General features: G+C 31.3%; 2 protein-coding genes across 2 annotated transcripts; one reads left to right on the top strand and one right to left on the bottom strand.

The window, feature by feature from the left end:
* The first annotated feature begins 4393 nt into the window (after window positions 1-4393).
* LOC130800426 (rhamnogalacturonan I rhamnosyltransferase 1-like) lies at window positions 4394-9428 on the top strand. The gene is made up of 9 exons (XM_057663944.1): window positions 4394-4815; window positions 5036-5547; window positions 6322-6389; window positions 6513-6601; window positions 6730-6895; window positions 6985-7274; window positions 7416-7620; window positions 7723-7880; window positions 8671-9428. The coding sequence occupies exons 2-9, from the start codon at window positions 5166-5168 to the stop codon at window positions 8912-8914; spliced, it is 1602 nt and encodes a 533-aa protein (XP_057519927.1). The 5' UTR covers window positions 4394-4815; window positions 5036-5165; the 3' UTR covers window positions 8915-9428.
* A 4031-nt stretch (window positions 9429-13459) lies between these two features.
* Window positions 13460-18568, bottom strand: LOC130800427 (uncharacterized). The gene is made up of 3 exons (XM_057663945.1): window positions 18085-18568; window positions 15811-17341; window positions 13460-13943 (listed from the first exon to the last, which is right to left on the bottom strand). Exons 1-3 carry the CDS (start codon window positions 18481-18483, stop codon window positions 13705-13707), a joined length of 2169 nt encoding a protein of 722 aa, XP_057519928.1. The 5' UTR covers window positions 18484-18568; the 3' UTR covers window positions 13460-13704.

The raw sequence follows: 18568 nt of genomic DNA on the forward strand, positions 1-18568 counted from the left end.
TTCTCGTTCATTGACATCTCTATCTATCCAAATTGATGCTTTCTTAGGGTTCTTTTGTGTAAATTCTAATGTTGACTCTTGGAAGTAGAATGATGTGTTGGATGCTGATGCTCTGCATGTACATTGTCAAGATTAGAAATTTAGAAGCATCCCCCTCCTATATACTGCCTCTGCCCTTAAGTAGCACCATGTGCTTTTGGATCAAAATTTGTGGAAAGTAGGATAAGTTTGGAAAATGACTAGTTAAAATGAAAAGATAAAGAAGTTTGTGGATTGAATTAAAAGAGAGTGAGATCGTTATTGAAAAAGAGAAGGGTGCAAAATCAATGAGACAAATTAAAACCAAAAGTGGTACTAATGAAGAGGGATAAAGATGATATAAACTCTTCCGTCCCACTTTTTTTTGATTCAAGGGTAGGCTAAAACCGGTTGACTTACTCATCTGTCTCGCTTAATTTTGACATATTTTTGATTTTCAAAGTACTCTGTGGTTTTCAATGAGAGATCAATTCAAGCAAACATGTTAAAATGGCGAAAGAGAATCTATATCTATTTTCTATTTCCCTCGGAAAGGCCGGCATTCTAGTGCGAAAGCAGCCATCTACTGTAATGCTCTAATTTACAAAGGAGTTATTCTCATGAGAGACTGTCTTTCGGACAACTAAAAAGGAGCTCACATTCCAACAATTGTATTGTATTGATTAAGCTATTTAATTAATGAATGGAAAACGTCTTACAGTTACGATGAGACTGTCTCACACAATCACACGAGAATTTGTGCTTACGAAGACGAACCATAAGATATTAAGAATTTTTCTAATAACAATATGTCATCGCCCAAAATTACTAATATTCGAACGACACTAGAGAAAAAGCTTGATGGAACTTGGAAGTATGCTCCATAAACATTTCCAAGGTTTTTTCTAAAAAAAGGAACCGAGTAGAGCACCCAAATGATATGGGGTCCTTGATGATTGAGCAAACAGAAGTTTGGCTTTGGTCTTAAGGTTGTGGGCCCCACGAGAGATTTAAGGGGTCCAAGATTGGACCATTTGTGATGTTATGTTTCACAAATTTGCCTTATTTTCCATTTTAGTTCATTTTATTGAATTCGTTTTAAATTTTTATTCACACATTTTTTTTATACTTTTATAAAATATTAATTTATTCTTCTTTTTATTTTTCTACTAAATATTTACTTCCTCCGTTCCGTTTTAGTTGCAACATAAGGATTTTCCACGCTGTCCAATATACTAATTCCATCTTTAATATCTCTAATTATGTATAATAAAAAATTATAAAACTTGATATTAATAATCTTTACACCAAATGAATCAAACAAGATCCTACTTGATTATGTTTTAACTTATAAATTAAAAATTAATCACTAATTAAGGGAGTTAAGGAAATACTGTATACTCTTTCAATGTTGCAATTAAATTGGAACGGAGATAGTATCAGACAAATTTGATATGATGGAGAGATTACAAGGCTATTGCTTCTATCATCCCAACAATGTTGATTCACACTTTTAAAAAGGATCCGGTCTTTCCCCAATGTTTGCCAAGTGGAACACCCTTTTCTAAAAGGAAGGTCATAATTATTGATGCCTTATCATTACTTCATTTTGGGTAATTAACAAGCTGGTCCATTTTCGGCGTTTAGGTATATCATAATTAATGATGCTTTATTATTAGTGATTAATTTATCAACAAAAAATTTCATAGAGGTAATAAAGTTAGGATAAATTAAAAAGATTGAATTGTAAAATTGAGTGATTTGCTAATTGAAGTTGAAAAATAAAAAAATTTCAATTTTGGTGTTTTCTAAAACTTAATTCCCAAAATAATGTTTATATAATTACATAGTTTTATTAAGCTACAATTTTTTTGAGTTGGTAATTTCAAACCTGCAAGAGGATAATGCTGTTATATCAAGCAAATATACGCGTTAAACAAATTCAAAAAAATCTCACAAGTCTTATAAAAAGAGCCGAACGTCCAAAAATACTTCTACATACAATCTAAAATCTCAATCAAGTCCAAGAGTCAAAATCAATAAAGATGTTTGTTGAAATTACTATCCTTGATTTGCAATTTGATGTGAATCATTAGCTTTGATAAAGTACAGTTGAAAATTAATGTGAATGCTTCCATCTTCTTCGTTTACTGTCAATCATAATAAACTGTAAGTGCATTAACAATGGATTATAAAGTGTAGTAGCAATCATAGTTTACTGACAATTGTTGAATTGCATAACAATGTCAATTGATAAATTGACTAACAAAGTAAACATCAACATAATATAGTAATATTCTTATTGGCTAACAAATTAAACATCAATATAGCATATGTTAATATTCTTATTGACATTGTATAGTAACATCAACCGTTTACTATTGAGCCGATTTACAAATTTGTGATTATACAAGTCACTCAATAACATTCTTATTCATAGAGATCTAAAAATATAAGACAAAAAATACAAGATAAATAACATCATGACTACAATTTATTAAGTTAATTGTTAGCATAGGATTTCCAAACCAAATATTTTAGCTTAGTAAAACTCCTTACTTATAAGAACACTATTATGTGAATTAAGTTTTAGAGAAACAAAAATTGAAATTTTTTATTTTCCAACACCCATTAGGCAAATTATTCTGTAAAATTATACATATTAGAAGTAAACTTAAATATGCTAAAAATTTTAGTCTCTAGTCGTAATTATTCATTTTAGAATTTTAAATTTATGATTTACAATTTTCGAAATGAAATAGAAATTCATTCAAATATTAGGATAACACAAAAACTTGTATACAACCGCCTCACGCATGCGACCAAAAAAATTTTATACTTGTCAAATTCAAGCCTTAAAACACTCATTTTAAGACTTAAAAAGCCAAATCTAACACTTAAAATCCCTACTTTAAGGCTCAATCTTCCTTCTCCAGAGACTTAATTTTTTAGCTATCGACTTCAACCCTTAAAAACACTCATTCCACCACTTAAAATGCCAATTCTAACTCTTAAATCCTCTGCTCCAACCCTTAATTTTATATTTTACATACCTACTCCAAATGCAAAATATTCATTTCAAGACTTAAAATGTCTATTCCAATAGTTCAAAGTTTGTCAAGACTTAAAATACATATTTAAAGTTTCAAAATGTCCGATTTAAGCTTTAAAATGACAGATTTTTAAATTATGGGTTAGATTTATGAATGGTCGCACGGGAATTTTGTTGTTAGTTTAAAGCTCCAACTTTAGTTTTTGGATTGTAATTATGAAATATTTTGAAACTTATGTATGTATCTGAATAAACTAAGAAAAATTAATTATAATTAAGACTAAGTTTGCTTTATCGGATTGTAGAATCGTAAAATCATGTCATAATCCTATCACTAAAAATTTATTCCAATTAAGATCGTCAGATTCTACAAATATAACAATTCTATCTATAATCTGAATTATTCACGTATTTTTTGATCGTAAAATCGTATGAACAGTTCAAGAACAATGGGTACATAACATTAATACCCTTTTAGTTAACTTTTGTCCTAATTGAATCCAATTTTTAGACCAATTAAATTGTTTTGAATCAAATTTTTCCTGTTGTACACTATCCTAGATTATTATTACCATAACTTAGAATAGCTCTTCAATACGATCACTAATCTATCTTATATAAGGTTATAATCAAGTCCATAACTTAAGGCACGCAAACAAGTGAAGAGATAGTGTAAATAATCATATTATCTAGAAAAAATTTTGATCAACAATCAAAGCAAATGTTAAATTATTATGATTTAATTTATTTTAATTAATTTGTTTATTTACTAGGTAATCTTATTTTCAAAGTGTGATACAAATGGTATATTGTAAGTATAAGGTGACAGAGAAATTTAAAAAAATACCCCTTTAGTGTTATTTGTTCTTTACAAGTAGATAATTTAAATTTTAGAGTTAAATTTAGATACAAATTCTCATTAGTCTATCTTAAAAACATATTCATGTAAGATTTGATAAATTTGTCTCAATATATATATATATATATATATATATATATATATATATATATATATATATATATATATATATATATATATATGAGTAGGGTATTGGCAATGCTTGAATATACTCATTTGTTACCCATTTCAAGATGTGTAAACCCCATTGCTGATGCTCTAAGTCTTATAACTTGACAATCATATGTGTATAGTTGTTTGGTTGATATTATTTGCATCAGCATAAAAACAAAATTATTTAAAAAAAAAAATTTCACTAATAATAAAAATTGAACTACCAAAACGGTATTCATAATTCCAAATTCAATTATTATTTAACAAAACAAATAAAATCATTAACTAAAATTTGACAAAGAAAATAGCTAAAAAAAGTTTAAAAAAATTAAAAACCTTCAAATTTACTTTATACTCCAACCATACAATACAACTCGAATAAAAAGGGAAGCATGAAATAAAAAATTTAGAGTTTTAACACCGAATGTCGGCTCATGAATTTCCACCGCAAAACGAGAGAAATTGAAGGATTTTTGACAATCTCCGTCTCCCCTCAATTTTCTCCTACCGTTTAATTTCTTTCCTTTCTTTTCTTTTCTTTTTCAACCTTCATCATCTTCTTCTTATTCTTCTTTCTTCATTGATTTTCAATCCCCATTTATCTTTTTCTTCTTTTTAGAATCTTATTTTTTGTTTTCTCGGATCCTGAATACGTTTCCGAAGATCCATTTTTGGTTCAGCATTTTCTCCATTTTCTAGGGTTTCAAGATCTTGTTTCATTGTTCTTGGTAATGTATGTTTCAACCATACTCTATTCCTTTTTTTTTTTTTTCTTTTTAATTTCTGACGATTTATCTCATTCTGGGATGTTCTTTCCTGGGTAACTTTTATATTTTCATTTTATTTCCCATTTTGGATTTTATTTTTACATTTTAATTACAGTGTTGGATTTTTAGTTTGTACGTTTACACGGATCTTTAGCAGTTGACAATTTGGTAACCAATTGTATGCAGCATTATTGAGAGAAAAAAACCCCAAAAAATTTGGTGGGTGAAGTTGCAAATTGCAAAAGGATTGTGGCATTGAAACGGTATCTTTTCTTGGATTTGAGGTTGAGATGAGAGGATCGACAGAAGATAGGAAATGGGGGATATGTGTAAATTAGAGAAGAATAGTAATTACTGTGAAGAGAAAGATAGAAGTAGAAGAAGGTGGTGGGGGATCGGTACTGGTTTTGATATGGGTGTTAAAATTGTTGTAAGTGATGATAAAAAGGAGAAATCTAAGATATGTTCATCCACAAATGTTGGGGTTGGATCATCAAGGTCTAGAATGAAGATGTGGATTTTAAAAGCAGCAACAACAATTTTGTTATGGACATGTGTTGTTAATTTAACAACTTATGGAGATGGTTGGGGTCCTAGAGTTTTGAAGGGTTGGCCTTCTTGTTTCACTCAAGAAGCTTCAATGGATCTCAAATTGTCTTCTTCTGTTTCTATTCCTCATCCTGTTGTTCCTCCTAAGAGTGAGTTTTTTTTTTTTTTTTTTTTTGATACTCTTTTATTGCTTTACAACAATTCATGGGTATGTGCAAGATTTTGATTTCCTAATTTGCAGTTGTTATTTGTGAATTTTTTGATGTTAGGTTGATGACTTGAAAGTATTGGATTAGGAATTAGCCACCTTTAGTAAAATTGTTTCAACTTCATTTATTTATATTTTTGTGCTTGTAGTTTTGCATTTCATCACTCTTAATGCCATGAAGAGGCTCACCCATGCAGGGCTGGGGGGTCCGTTGTATGCAACCTTATAACAGGATGTTGTTTTCGATTAATCTTTGATAGTAAACTTCATATGCTACGTCACATAAATATGAAGTGCGCTATATCATGTGCTTTTTTAGTTTTGTTTCTATTTTCGGATTTGGTGTAGTTATACATTAATGCCTCTCATTGGCAGCTGAGTTTGGTGGATGATAATAGTTAGTGTTCTAGGCAATTTCTATTTTGATGATCAAATTCCAAATTTTAGTGAAATTTATGGAACAATTTTAAAGTTAGTGTGTCATTCAAGTATTATTTAACTATTTATATTCAAGATTTTATAGGGAGGCTATGTCTTATCTATTTGTGGCCTCCATGATCTTGTGCTTGTCTTTACTCCTTACTCTGGGCACGCTTTGCTTGTATTGTCGAAACATGTGGTTTTAATCTTTTTCGTAGGTGAAATGCCCTGTTATTTTCTTTTTGACTGATGATATAATAAAGTGATCATTAATCAAAAAATGACATGTTATCAGGGGTTTATAAGAACAACGGTTATCTGATGGTTTCGTGCAATGGAGGACTTAATCAAATGAGATCAGCTGTGAGTGTTAGCTGTATTTATAATTGCTGTGCTTGGAGTTGGTTTGATGATAATTCGTTTAGTGCGTTTCAGTGAAGTGCTTTAATCGACTTAACTCAATTTGATTTTTGGCTTGTTTTGTAGATATGTGACATGGTTGCGATTGCAAGATATCTGAATGTCACTCTTATAGTTCCTGAACTCGATAAAACATCTTTTTGGAATGATCCTAGGCATGTTACAGCTTTACTCTCGAATCTATTTTAAGCCTTTGTACTTTGTAGTCTGAAAATTTCTATCTTTAATCATTCTTTCTGTATTTTACGAAGTTCTCATGATTTGAATTTTCTTCATATGGCAGTGAGTTTGAAGATATATTTGATGTCGACCATTTTATTACATCCTTGAGAGATGAGGTTAGGATTCTTAAGGAGCTTCCTCCTAGGCTCAAAGAAAGAGTGAAGCAAGGAAGAGTCCATACTATGGCTCCCGTTAGTTGGTCGGATATATCTTATTATAAAAATCAGGTTATTTCATTGTTCTGTCAACTATTTGCATTACACGGGTTCTTGTGCTCTCTCTTACGTCCTTTCTACCGTCTTTTGGGTTATTGCAGATACTTCCTTTGATACAGAAGTACAAGATTGTACATTTAAACCGAACTGATGCCCGGCTTGCCAATAATGGTCAACCTAGAGAAGTTCAAAAACTTAGATGTAGGGTAAATTTCAATGCTTTGAGATTTACCCCACAAATCGAAGAACTTGGAACAAGGGTAGTCAAACTTCTGCGCCAAAATGGTCCTTTCCTTGTTCTTCATTTACGATATGAAATGGATATGCTAGCCTTTTCTGGCTGTACCCAGGGTTGCAATAGTGAGGAGGTGGTTAATTTGACCCGAATGAGGTACTTTGATTACTATCCCATTCTTGGAATACTAATTACATATCGAGTCCTGTGAAATGTAGAACTAGAAGGTGATTCTACGTTTCCTCTCTTCATTATTGATTCTTTGGATGTTTGACTTGCCCATTAATTTGTTGGTAGATATGACTATCCATGGTGGAAAGACAAGGATATAAATTCGGTTTCAAAAAGGAAATTTGGACTTTGCCCATTGACCCCAGAGGAAACAACTTTGGCACTTCGGGCTTTGGACATTGATCCTAGCTATCAAATATATATTGCAGCCGGTGAAATATATGGTGGTAAGAGGAGAATGGCCAGTTTTGCTGAGGCTTACCCAAAGCTGGTGAGTTTATGGAAGTTGTTAACAGTCATCATTTATTTTGGCACTTAGATTTGAATTTTTGTTAAAATCGTGTCTCATGCCTTATAATGTGTGCTTCAATAGGTGAGAAAAGAAACATTATTGAACCCTGAAGACTTGAGATTTTTTCAAAATCACTCATCTCAGATGGCCGCATTGGATTATCTTGTTTCGTTAGAGAGTGATATCTTCATTCCTACTTATGATGGAAACATGGCTAAAGTTGTTGAGGGGCATCGCAGGTACTTTTATGTGCTTCTAATAGATTTGGTGCATTTTGTGCCTTATAAAATTTTTGGTTTATTGTAATTGAAGCACTCATGTCCATTTCGATGGGGCCAAATATTTGTAGTTTTTTATTTCGGATTATAATGGACTAAAGTAAAATGTCTTACTAAATCATGTGCACTTCTTATTTATGTGAAGTTGTACCTGTGTTGGCTACCAAGGTCAATTGGAAACAACCTCTTTGTTAGTTTTATCATTGACAAAGGTATGGTTGCGTACATCCGACCCTCCTAGACGCAACAATAGGTGGGAGGCATCTAATGGCATTGGGGTAATGGAATGTAATATAAGCACTTATGGCTTGTTCAGACGTTGGTATTAAATGGTGGGAATGGTAATGAAATTCTAATGTAATTAAGCATGAGAAGGTTTATGATCATGCTTAGCCTCCTCTTTATCATCGTTCTTCCACAAAATTCGTTTTGATCTAATAATATTTGAGTATATGTGGTATTAGCTGATAATAAAAATTTATGAAGAAAAATCACATGTTTGAGGGCGAGAGCTCCACTTTCATGGGAATGACAACACAATTTATAAAAATTAAACTTAAATTCTTTCCCATTACTATCATCTAATATCGATGACCAAACATCCGCCTTAGTACATATGAAAAGTTCTCTTTCCGTCATCATGGTTGAAAAAGTGTTCAGGCTTGCATATATGATCCTGCATGGGATATGCTCATGCTCTTTTTGTCAGGTTGGGAAACAATCTAAAATATGGTGGTTCATGCAATTTCAGGCACCTCGGGTACAAAAAGACTATCTTGTTGGACAGAAGATTGTTAGTTGATTTAATAGACAAGCTTACTGTTGGGTCACTAAGTTGGGATGAGTTTTCAGCCGCTGTGAAGGAAACTCACGCACATCGCAATGGACAACCAACAAAGAGGTCAGTTATACCCGACAGACCGAAAGAGGAAGACTATTTCTACTCTAATCCTCAGGAGTGTCTCCAATCTAATGACCTATTGAGTAGCATGTGATCTATATGCCCCGAGAAGGATCTGCATACCCTCGTGTTATTCTGTAACGGCTATGTAGCAATAATCAAGTAACCGAAGATCCCGATGCACATTTTACAGTGCTAGACTAACAGGAACGACTTTTCTTTAGGCTACCCTCTTACACGGATCATGGTGGTTGCGTACATAAATATATAAATATATTTGAGCGGTTAATTTTCGAGGGAAAAAAAGATTCGAGGAATATGTGGGCGCAAGAACGGATGATGATGATGTTGTAGATGCGAATGACCGAAAAAGTCTTGTATAGAACACAACCTGGCATTTCAGGGGGTGAAGTTAGATTGCTTCTGGTGTGTACATGGGAGTGGCTACATAGATTTGTTTGATTAAATTATGGGTGTTTGAGGTTGATTTAACTCATCCATCCTTCATATTTTTGTATTCCTTATTTCTTTAGGGTTCTTGTCTACTCTCCTCTCATGTTCTCAAAATTTGTTACATTTATACAATTCATCATCCTCTTTGTTTATTATATTTATTCTTTTCTATCTTCTTGAGAATTTCAAGTCTTCAAGTTTTTATTTTATTTTACGTTATATAGCAAATTTAAAGGGACAAAGTAGTACCTCCTTTGTTTCAATGTTGGTTTTATATGATTTTTTTCACATTTTTCAAGTATAATTCAAGTCTTAATATCTATAAATACAATTTATAAAAAAATCATAAAAAATAATTGTACTTCCCAATAATATACTTTCTCCGTTCTTTTTACTTGTACAAAAATTAACATTTACACTATTCATCATTTGAAGTATTTTGCATATTCCGATTTTGACTGTCATATAAAAAATAAGATAATTATATGGGATCTTATTTTATCCATCTCGTCGCGTATTTTCATAATATTAAATTTTTATAATTTTTATTCATTTATAATTCTAGGTATAAATATTTCAACAAACACATTAAAATGCGCAAAAAAATATTTGAGTACAAGTAAATAAGAAGGGAGGATTTATAAAACAAAGTGTGTAGTTTGTACTTCTATTTTAATATGGCAGTTAGCAAATTTAGGAGTAAAATTTAAAAGAACTCAATCCTTAAATATTGCCAACCTTTTTATTTTATCGCCACCCCTAATAAAATTACGATTTTGCCCTTAGACTTAAAATTTCTTTCATAAACTCTAACCTCACTAAATAACACCTTTATCACACTTAAAAAACGAAATTACAACATAAAATTTTTGGACCAAAAGCTAGGAAATTCAATCCGCAAACAAATAATCGAGGTAATTTTTATTCGAATCGTATTATTTTAAATTAAAAAAAACAGAAAAAAAGAGTGAGTCGCACGAAACCCATGCCGAGTCGAGTGCAACTCACCCAATTTTTATTTATTTATTTTTTAAAATTTTATTTTTTGAAATAATAATAATAATAATAATAATAATAATAATAATAATATTATTATTATTATTATTATTATTATTATTATTATTATTATTATTATTATTGTTATTATTTTTATTATTATTGTTATTATTGTTGATGTTATTATTATTGTTTTTAATTTTTTTTAAATATTATTATTATTATTATTATTATTATTATTATTATTATTATTATTATTGTGATTGTTTTTATTATTATTATTATTATTTTTATTAATTTAAATAATTTATAATTATATATTATAATTATTATTTTCTTATTATTTAATATTAATTTGTTTTATTATTATTACAATTATTTTATTTTATATTTTGTATTGTTATTATTTTAATATTAATTATTGAAATAATAACAATACAAAATATAAAATAAAATAATTGTAATAATAATAAAACAAATTAATATTAAATAAAATAATAATAATAATAATAATAATAATAATAATAATAATAATAATAATAATAATAATAAAAACAATACTAATAATAATAATAATAATAATAATAATAATAATAATAAGAAAATAATAATAAATTACAAAATAGAATAATTTACTACAACTTATATTAAATAATAATAATGTAAATTACTAAATAAATAAAAAATTATTTATATAATTTACATAATAATAATGTAAATAATCAAAAATAAATAAATAAAAAAATTGGGTCGCAAAAAAGTGCGAGTGGACCAAGGAGGAGTCGCACAAAACCTGCGACTGGACCGCGGTTCAGTCGCACGTTTTGTGCAACTGAACCACGTTTTGTGTGACTCCTCTGTGGTCCACTCGCACGTTGTGTGCGACTGCAATAATTTTATTTTTTTTAAAACAAAACACCCATTCAAATCAATTAAAGTACGTACCCAATTCGATTCATAGTCGCTTTCGTTAGCCATACTAAATCGATTCCAGCTATCAGCTTGTTTAATATCAAAAAACGTTTTTAGAGAGATAATACCGTGTTTGAATTCGTATATCATGAAAGTTATTGAAAATTCAATATATATAAGATCGCAATAAAAATGTTCGGAATTACGTTTAAACTTTAAATTTAATGTTTTTAAAGTGATAATAGTGTTATTAAGTGAGATTTACGTTTGTTAAACAAATTTTAAGTCCAGAGGCAAAATCATAATTTCATTAGAGGGTGACGATAAAATAAAAAGGACGGTGATGAATAATAATGCCCAAGAGAATGGTGATAGGCTGCTTTCAGAACTGTTAAGGGTCCCACTAGAAACACGTGGAAGCATGTAATATGGTTTCAACTTTCAACTCTCAAGGAACCAGAATCTCACTTGAGGTTACAGATTTAAGAACCGTTTGATTCAACTAAAATTCTGTGCCGACTCCACTCAAATTTCATTCCTACTTCGATCTTGGGCTTTTTTTTTTTTTTGTTATTTTTTAATTTTGATTATAAAGATATTAATTTTGACCTTGTAATAATTTTGAAAATTGATATCTTTAAAGTCAAAATTAATAAATGCCCAAAAAATTAAAATGTTACTACAGAGCAAATTAGGTCGGCCCTAATTGACTGTTTCAAAATGAGACCGTCTCGTCCAAGTTTTTGTGAAAATACTCCCTTTATTTTCAAGCGTTTTTTCTATTTATTTTTTTTTGCAGATCTTAACGCAAACTTTAAAATCAAATAATTTTAATTGTAAGTTTTTGAAAATACAAAAAAGTTGATATTTTATATATTGAGACAAATCTAATAAGATCCTACATAAATATGTTTTTTCTTATAGATCGATGAAAAATCATAGTCAAAATATGACATTAAAATTCGTAAATTCTATTTGAGAAGAACATATGAAAACAGGGAGAATATAGTAATAACTAGGGGAAAAGCTATAACTTAATACTTCCTCGGTTTTCTTAGATTGCAACAAAAGAACTTTACATAGAGATAAGAAAGTTTGTATTTAAAAATGACTTGGATACGACAACAATTTACACAATGCAAGCATCACTAGTTGAATATGCCAACTACTTTAAAGCGGTGGACATTTACATGTAATTAGTTCATTTTTTGTGTGTTTGAATATGTCCACTACTTTAAAGTGCTTAAATTTTTGTATTTGCTTTTTTACATTTTTCTTTTTTTCATTTAATTAATAGCTACATTTTTCTTATCGGTTTATGAGTTGTGATCACAAGATAAGAACATCTAATGTTTCATATTATTGTAAATAAATAAAGTAAAAAATTTATTGAAATGTTTTAATATTAAATACTCCCTCCAATTCTTTTAAGTTGTTTCATTTTTTATACTATTCATCAATCACTCTTAATTTGTTTTTTATTCTTAATTTAGACGTTAAAATATAGTCAAGTAAGATCTTGTTTGATTCATCTTAATATAAATTTTATATCAAATTTTTATAACTTTTAGTTATGCGCAATTAGAGATATTTTAAATTGAATTAGTGCATTGGATAGTGTGCTAAAACTAAATGGGACAACTTAAAATAATTGGAAAAAGTATATAATAACAAATTAAATTATTATTGTAAAACTAATATAATTAATTATTATTGTCAATGTGTCATTTAATACTACTCCTATATACGTAACAATATAAAAACTCATGCAATGTACGAATGATTTAATTTATTAATTTATATGTAAATTTCATTAAGAATGTTTGCAATTGTATATATATATAATTCATTAAAAAAAACTAGCCTCTATATAAATAATATCATATTTCAGTAAAATCCAATCCTGAAAAATTCAACTAAATTCAAATCAGATAGAATTCAAAACCTAAATTAATAGAAGTAGAATATGAAACCTGGAAAGAAAGGAAGAAATGTAGTGGATAAATGAATAATCAAATCTCAATTGCTCTCTCTTTTCGGAAAGTCAAATATATATGGAAAGCATCTCACGTAAGATAAGAGTATTCTATATATTTGTAAAATTGATTATTTAATTGTTCTAATTCTGAATTAAATATACAAATTTAAATACTACTCGTAATTTAAAATTGATATCTGATTTACACATTCACTAATGTATTAATTTAATCCATAACATCTATAATTGTGTATTATTAAAAACTATTGGATATTATTAAACTTCACATTGAGAGTTGAGACAAATCATATAATATCCCACTTAGGTATATTTGACGTTATAAAATAAAAATTAAATACAAATTAAATGCAAAATAATATGAATAGTGTTTAAAAAGCAACTGACACATTAAGTGATAGACGAGAAAAAATGAATCTGATCTAACATTCTCGGTTCTACCACTATCAATAGGTTATTGATTAAAGGATAGATGCCTTATTAGCCAGAAAGACTATGAAACAATTACAATTTGATCAAAATGTAAATTACCCAACATCATTCAATTTTTCAGACAAGATTGAGTTAACGACATCGTTAACAAAGACATAGAAGCACTCTCTACAAGAACTAGGTACAATTGTAGACCTGCCGCGATGCTGAGTCTGATCGGCATGGTTGCAAACTAAAGTTGGAAGGGAGCGAACAATTTTCCGGTGCTCAAATCCACATGAAGCTAAAATCATATGAGTTGAACGCCTGGCGATTTCCTTGAATGCATCCACACCTGGATTCAAAAAGTGAAAAGAAATAAGAAACTAAGATTGTATATTTGTATGTTTTACCAACCATTAGACAAATTTAATACTTTGATGCATCTAGAAAAGCAATTTCTTGAGGGTTTGATGTGATCAGTGTAACCTTAATGACAATGAAAAGGGCATTGATAGACCTTAACGGCCCATTTGATAGGTGATAATAGAAATGTAAACCAGTGTAATTTTGGTTGAAAAATCTCTTGGCTACCTTGATGGTCATGCTTGTCCAACTTCAATCATCTCACATAAATTTCATTCTAACGCATTACCATGGGAATACCATGGGAGACCTGGGAAAATTTGATCCGACCCGAAAATGAACCCCGGACCCGACCCGACAAAACTCGAACCCGACCGACCCGAAAGCGACTTAATCCGAAACATGACCGACCCGATAATTACCCGACCGAAAATGACCCGACCGGAAACCGACCCGTTTTGACCGATTTAATATCAATTTTTAGAGTAATTTCAATGTTAGAATTCATTTCAAATAAAATTTTAGTTTTCAAAGTATCTCAACATATTGAGTATATCACTTGAACCCTAAAACTCATCAATAATCTCAAAAAACACGTATTTAACGTCTTTTTAGCCATCGTAATTATTTTTCTTTAAAAACAGGACGTTATAATCATCTTAATTGAATACATGTATCTTGTTAAATCAATCAAATGAGTTTTTAATTCTTCTACATTTCAGTAAGCAAATAATTATAATTTATACGAACGTTTCGCACGTTTGAATGAGCTTTTCAAAAAACGAATGTCGCTACCCTAAATTATAAAACGCGTATCTTATAAGACGAAATAAGTACTTAGTTAATTGTATATCTTTCCAACATGAAAATTGTGAAAATAATTTTAACGTCATTTTTATGTAACGTTATAATTATAATAAACAAAATAACTTTTATAAAGCGCGTATCTTACAAGTCTTTCAAAATAAGTATTAATTCCCCTATTTTTCTTGCACTTAAATGAACCTGACATACCAACTATTTTTTGAAAATCGTACATGTAATTTCTCTAATGATTTTTTTTAGACATTTTAATGATTTTTTTATGTTGAATTAGTCGATTGGATATTCTAATGTTTTATGGTAACCCGTTGGGTCAATCCGAACCTACCCGAAACACAGAGTGATCCGACCTGAAACTGACCTGATCCGAAACTGACCCGACCCGAAAATGACCCGACCGAAATTGATCCGACCCAAAACCCGACCGACCGACCGTTTTCCCAGGTCTACATGGGAATAACATGGAACTATTGATGAAATTTTACACTATAAATCATTCTCATTACCACCATTTAATACCACTAGTCAAACGGGCCATTCATGTACAATGAGACTCTCTCCATGTCCCTATTAGTTCCTTGCACTAGTTAACAGTGTAGCAAACAACATATATGTAGACCAGTCAAAACGGGAGGGCGGGAGAGTTTTGGGTCAAGTCATTTTCTGTTGGGTCAATTTCGGGTCAGGATCGTTTGGTCAGGGTTTCTTATTCATCTCCAGGTGAGGCAATCCTTTACAAGTCTTGAAGCCGGGTACAACCAACGGTATATATTGCTCATCAGAAGAGCAGCAAGTAAATAAAATACCCCTCACAAGCTCTAACACTAGGGTGACAATAAATAAGCAAGTAGCAGTATTAGAAAAATAGTATTCTACCGATTCTACATATTTCAAACAATCTTTTCAACTTTATTTTCTGATTTTCCTACTTTTGTTTTCGTCGTAGGGTCGGTAATTGACAGTCTTCAAAAACTTTATAAAGCAAAAAGATCCTAACATTTGAACACCATACAAAGAAAAAGACTTAAACATACCTATTTGTTTGTTTTTAGTAAGGAGCTTCAGGTTAAGCTTGACTAGGGACAGAATCTCAGCCTTTGCCTCATCATCCTTCATAACTTTGCTGTTTATTTTATTACTAACTTCCCCTGGGCAAGAAGTTCTTTTCTTAAGAGATGCATAAGAACTGGTTATAGGTTCATATGAAGATGTTGAACAGGGGAAATCAGATAAATTTGATGGTCGTCCTCCTAAATTTGCAGGAGAGAGCAAGCCAGTTTCATCACAACAAATATCAGCTTGAGCTAAAGCTCGGAGCTGCCCCTTGCTGGAGGCAGACATTTCGGAATTCCAAACTTGATTCACAGAAGATAATTTCCTCTTCTTCAACCTAGAACATGATACATCATCACCTCCTGTTATTGGCCCACACAAAGATGCTGATAAAGCGGAACCATCAACACTAGAGAGTCTTCCATGCAGCTTTTCCGATGATGCTAAGTACGCTCTGTTGTCAGTAAATTTTGCTTTCGTAATTGTTTGTATTTCTCTAGGCCTTTCTAAAAATTTAGGATCACAAAATTTCTGATGCTTACTACCAGATGTTAAAGGAGCTTGTGAGACAATACTAGTCGACTGATGAATTCCTAGACTCTGAACAGGCTGTTCACTTACTTTGTCATAATGTTTCTTCTCCAATCTAGGATACATTAGATCCTTTCTTCCAGACAATTCACACTTCCGTCCAAACTTATCTCTCGTCACCTTAGGTGCTTTGTTTTGGGCAAGCTTAGATGAAATTTTTGATTTATTAGTCGGTGTCTTTGCAAGATTCATCATTTTCCAAGCTCTATCAACATTATAGGGCTCTTTACTATGTGAGGCATCACATGAACTAGTTGGCAACTTGCAAGATTTTTTGGAACTGGTTCCAACCACATTCTTTTGTTGACTACCATGATGAAATGAATCTGACAAGGCAAAAGAGAAGCTCACGGATCCACTCCTAACAGCATCCCAGTTCTCACGTAAAGTATTGATGTGTCTCTGTACATTTCTACAATTCTGCAATGTTCTAGCACTTGATTCATCCAACACATCAGCTGAAGGTTTCAGATTAGCTTTTGCACCACGCAATCCATCAGAAGCATTATTTCTCTGGTCAGAGATGATAGCAGAGGCTGAAAACTTGGTAGGATCTTGAGACACCAATTTGAGAAGCCTGTTGGTACCAGAGTCAGATAACTTCCACAACGGGTCTCTCACGATATCAAAGATTGACACTGAAGCTGAAGTTGACAATAGTTCATCACCACTATCTAAAACAGTTGAAGCAACCCCATGATAACCCATTTCATTATCCTCCTGTTCAGCCTGTAGAAGAGCACAGTCCCGGCAATACCAATTACCCTCAGGTACAGTAGCACCAAGGCCAACACAATAAGTATGTGAAGGGGAGTCACAAAGATCACATAATAGAAGAAGACTCTCATCATTCGCACCATTGCAAACACCGCACTTTGCTTGTGCGTATCTGTCAACTGGCTCCCCGAAAGGATCATAAAACTGCGAGTAACAATTATATCATTTACATAAAAGTATTAGTACCCAAGGAATAAGGTAAAGATATTCCTCACACTCCACATGAAATACCATTATAAATACTTTTGCCACCCTATGCCCCCCAATTGGAACAAAAACATAAACAGCATGTTAGGGAATTCATTTTTAAGGACGTATTAAAATTTCTTAACTTAATGGAAAGCTCGAATGGTCAATTCATGCGGAAAATTAAGGAAAATTTTGTCATCTATGCTTACCAATAGCTTATTCATACAACACCAAAGTCTTGCTCTTACTCTCATAAAAAATGTCGGCTCACTTGTACCCGTATACCAAAACACTAACAGCTAGAACGTTCTCCCTACTTATGCTTCTTGTTACCAATTAGCAAAATCAACATATGTTATTAACTTTGAGGGATTGGCTATGACTACTATGCACTTCCTCCATATTTTTTGGACTTTTGGGCTTACAAACTCTCAACTTTCACTATAAGTATCTCCCATCATCTAAGAGTAAAACTAGGCATCATCATGGTATAACCAAAGATGGTTCAACTAAAATTATGGAGGAAGTATATTCAATCAGCAACATTTTCAGAAGCCTAAAACACATTAAACTGGCTCAAAAGAGATCTCCTAAGCTAAACAATCATACCCCAAATACTAAATTGAACAACAGTAAAATAGAAGTATAACCAAACTCAACAATAGAAATCAAATCGATAGAATAAACATAAACCAGACCTGATCACGAACGGGGACACGAACAGAACCTTCTCCAATAAAACTCCCATCTTTCCTGACTCGACGAATAGTACTAAACCTACCTCTACACAGAGGACACCGAGACTCGATTTTCGACCATTCGATAATACAGAGAAAGCAAAAGTAATGTCCACAGCTATCAATAAGGCCTCTGGTGGTTTTTCCTTCCTCCAAGAAGCAAATACCGCAGTTTTGTGGAGATGAGATCTCCGAAGATACGTAATCATCTTCACTTTCGTCGTTGTTTTCAGCAATAATTGGGGCTTTTCCTTTGTCAATTGGGGAAGGAACTGGAGGATTCAAAGCTAGGGTTTCGGTTTTCAAACGTTTATTTGGGGAATTTAGATCAAAATCGGAATTGGGGTCTAGGGTTTCCATGATTGAACTTGACGCTTTGAGCCTTGACGGGTTTTAACGGCTAATCTACGTTTTATAAACTTGAAATAATTTGAATTATAAGGCT

The sequence above is a fragment of the Amaranthus tricolor genome, chromosome 14 (assembly GCF_026212465.1).
Source record: "Amaranthus tricolor cultivar Red isolate AtriRed21 chromosome 14, ASM2621246v1, whole genome shotgun sequence".
Taxonomy (NCBI): Eukaryota; Viridiplantae; Streptophyta; class Magnoliopsida; order Caryophyllales; family Amaranthaceae; genus Amaranthus; species Amaranthus tricolor.

Excerpts from the sequence above, each read along its gene's own strand:
- LOC130800426 (XM_057663944.1), top strand. The coding sequence starts at position 5,166 with ATGGGGGATATGTGTAAATTAGAGAAGAATAGTAATTACTGTGAAGAG. Across the intron at positions 6,896-6,984 it reads TATCTTATTATAAAAATCAG|ATACTTCCTTTGATACAGAA; the intron begins GTTATTTCATTG and ends GGGTTATTGCAG. Across the intron at positions 7,621-7,722 it reads CTGAGGCTTACCCAAAGCTG|GTGAGAAAAGAAACATTATT; the intron begins GTGAGTTTATGG and ends GTGCTTCAATAG.
- LOC130800427 (XM_057663945.1), bottom strand. The coding sequence starts at position 18,483 with ATGGAAACCCTAGACCCCAATTCCGATTTTGATCTAAATTCCCCAAAT. Across the intron at positions 17,342-18,084 it reads GTGTCCCCGTTCGTGATCAG|TTTTATGATCCTTTCGGGGA; the intron begins GTCTGGTTTATG and ends TGTTACTCGCAG. Across the intron at positions 13,944-15,810 it reads TACTAAAAACAAACAAATAG|GTGTGGATGCATTCAAGGAA; the intron begins GTATGTTTAAGT and ends TTTTGAATCCAG.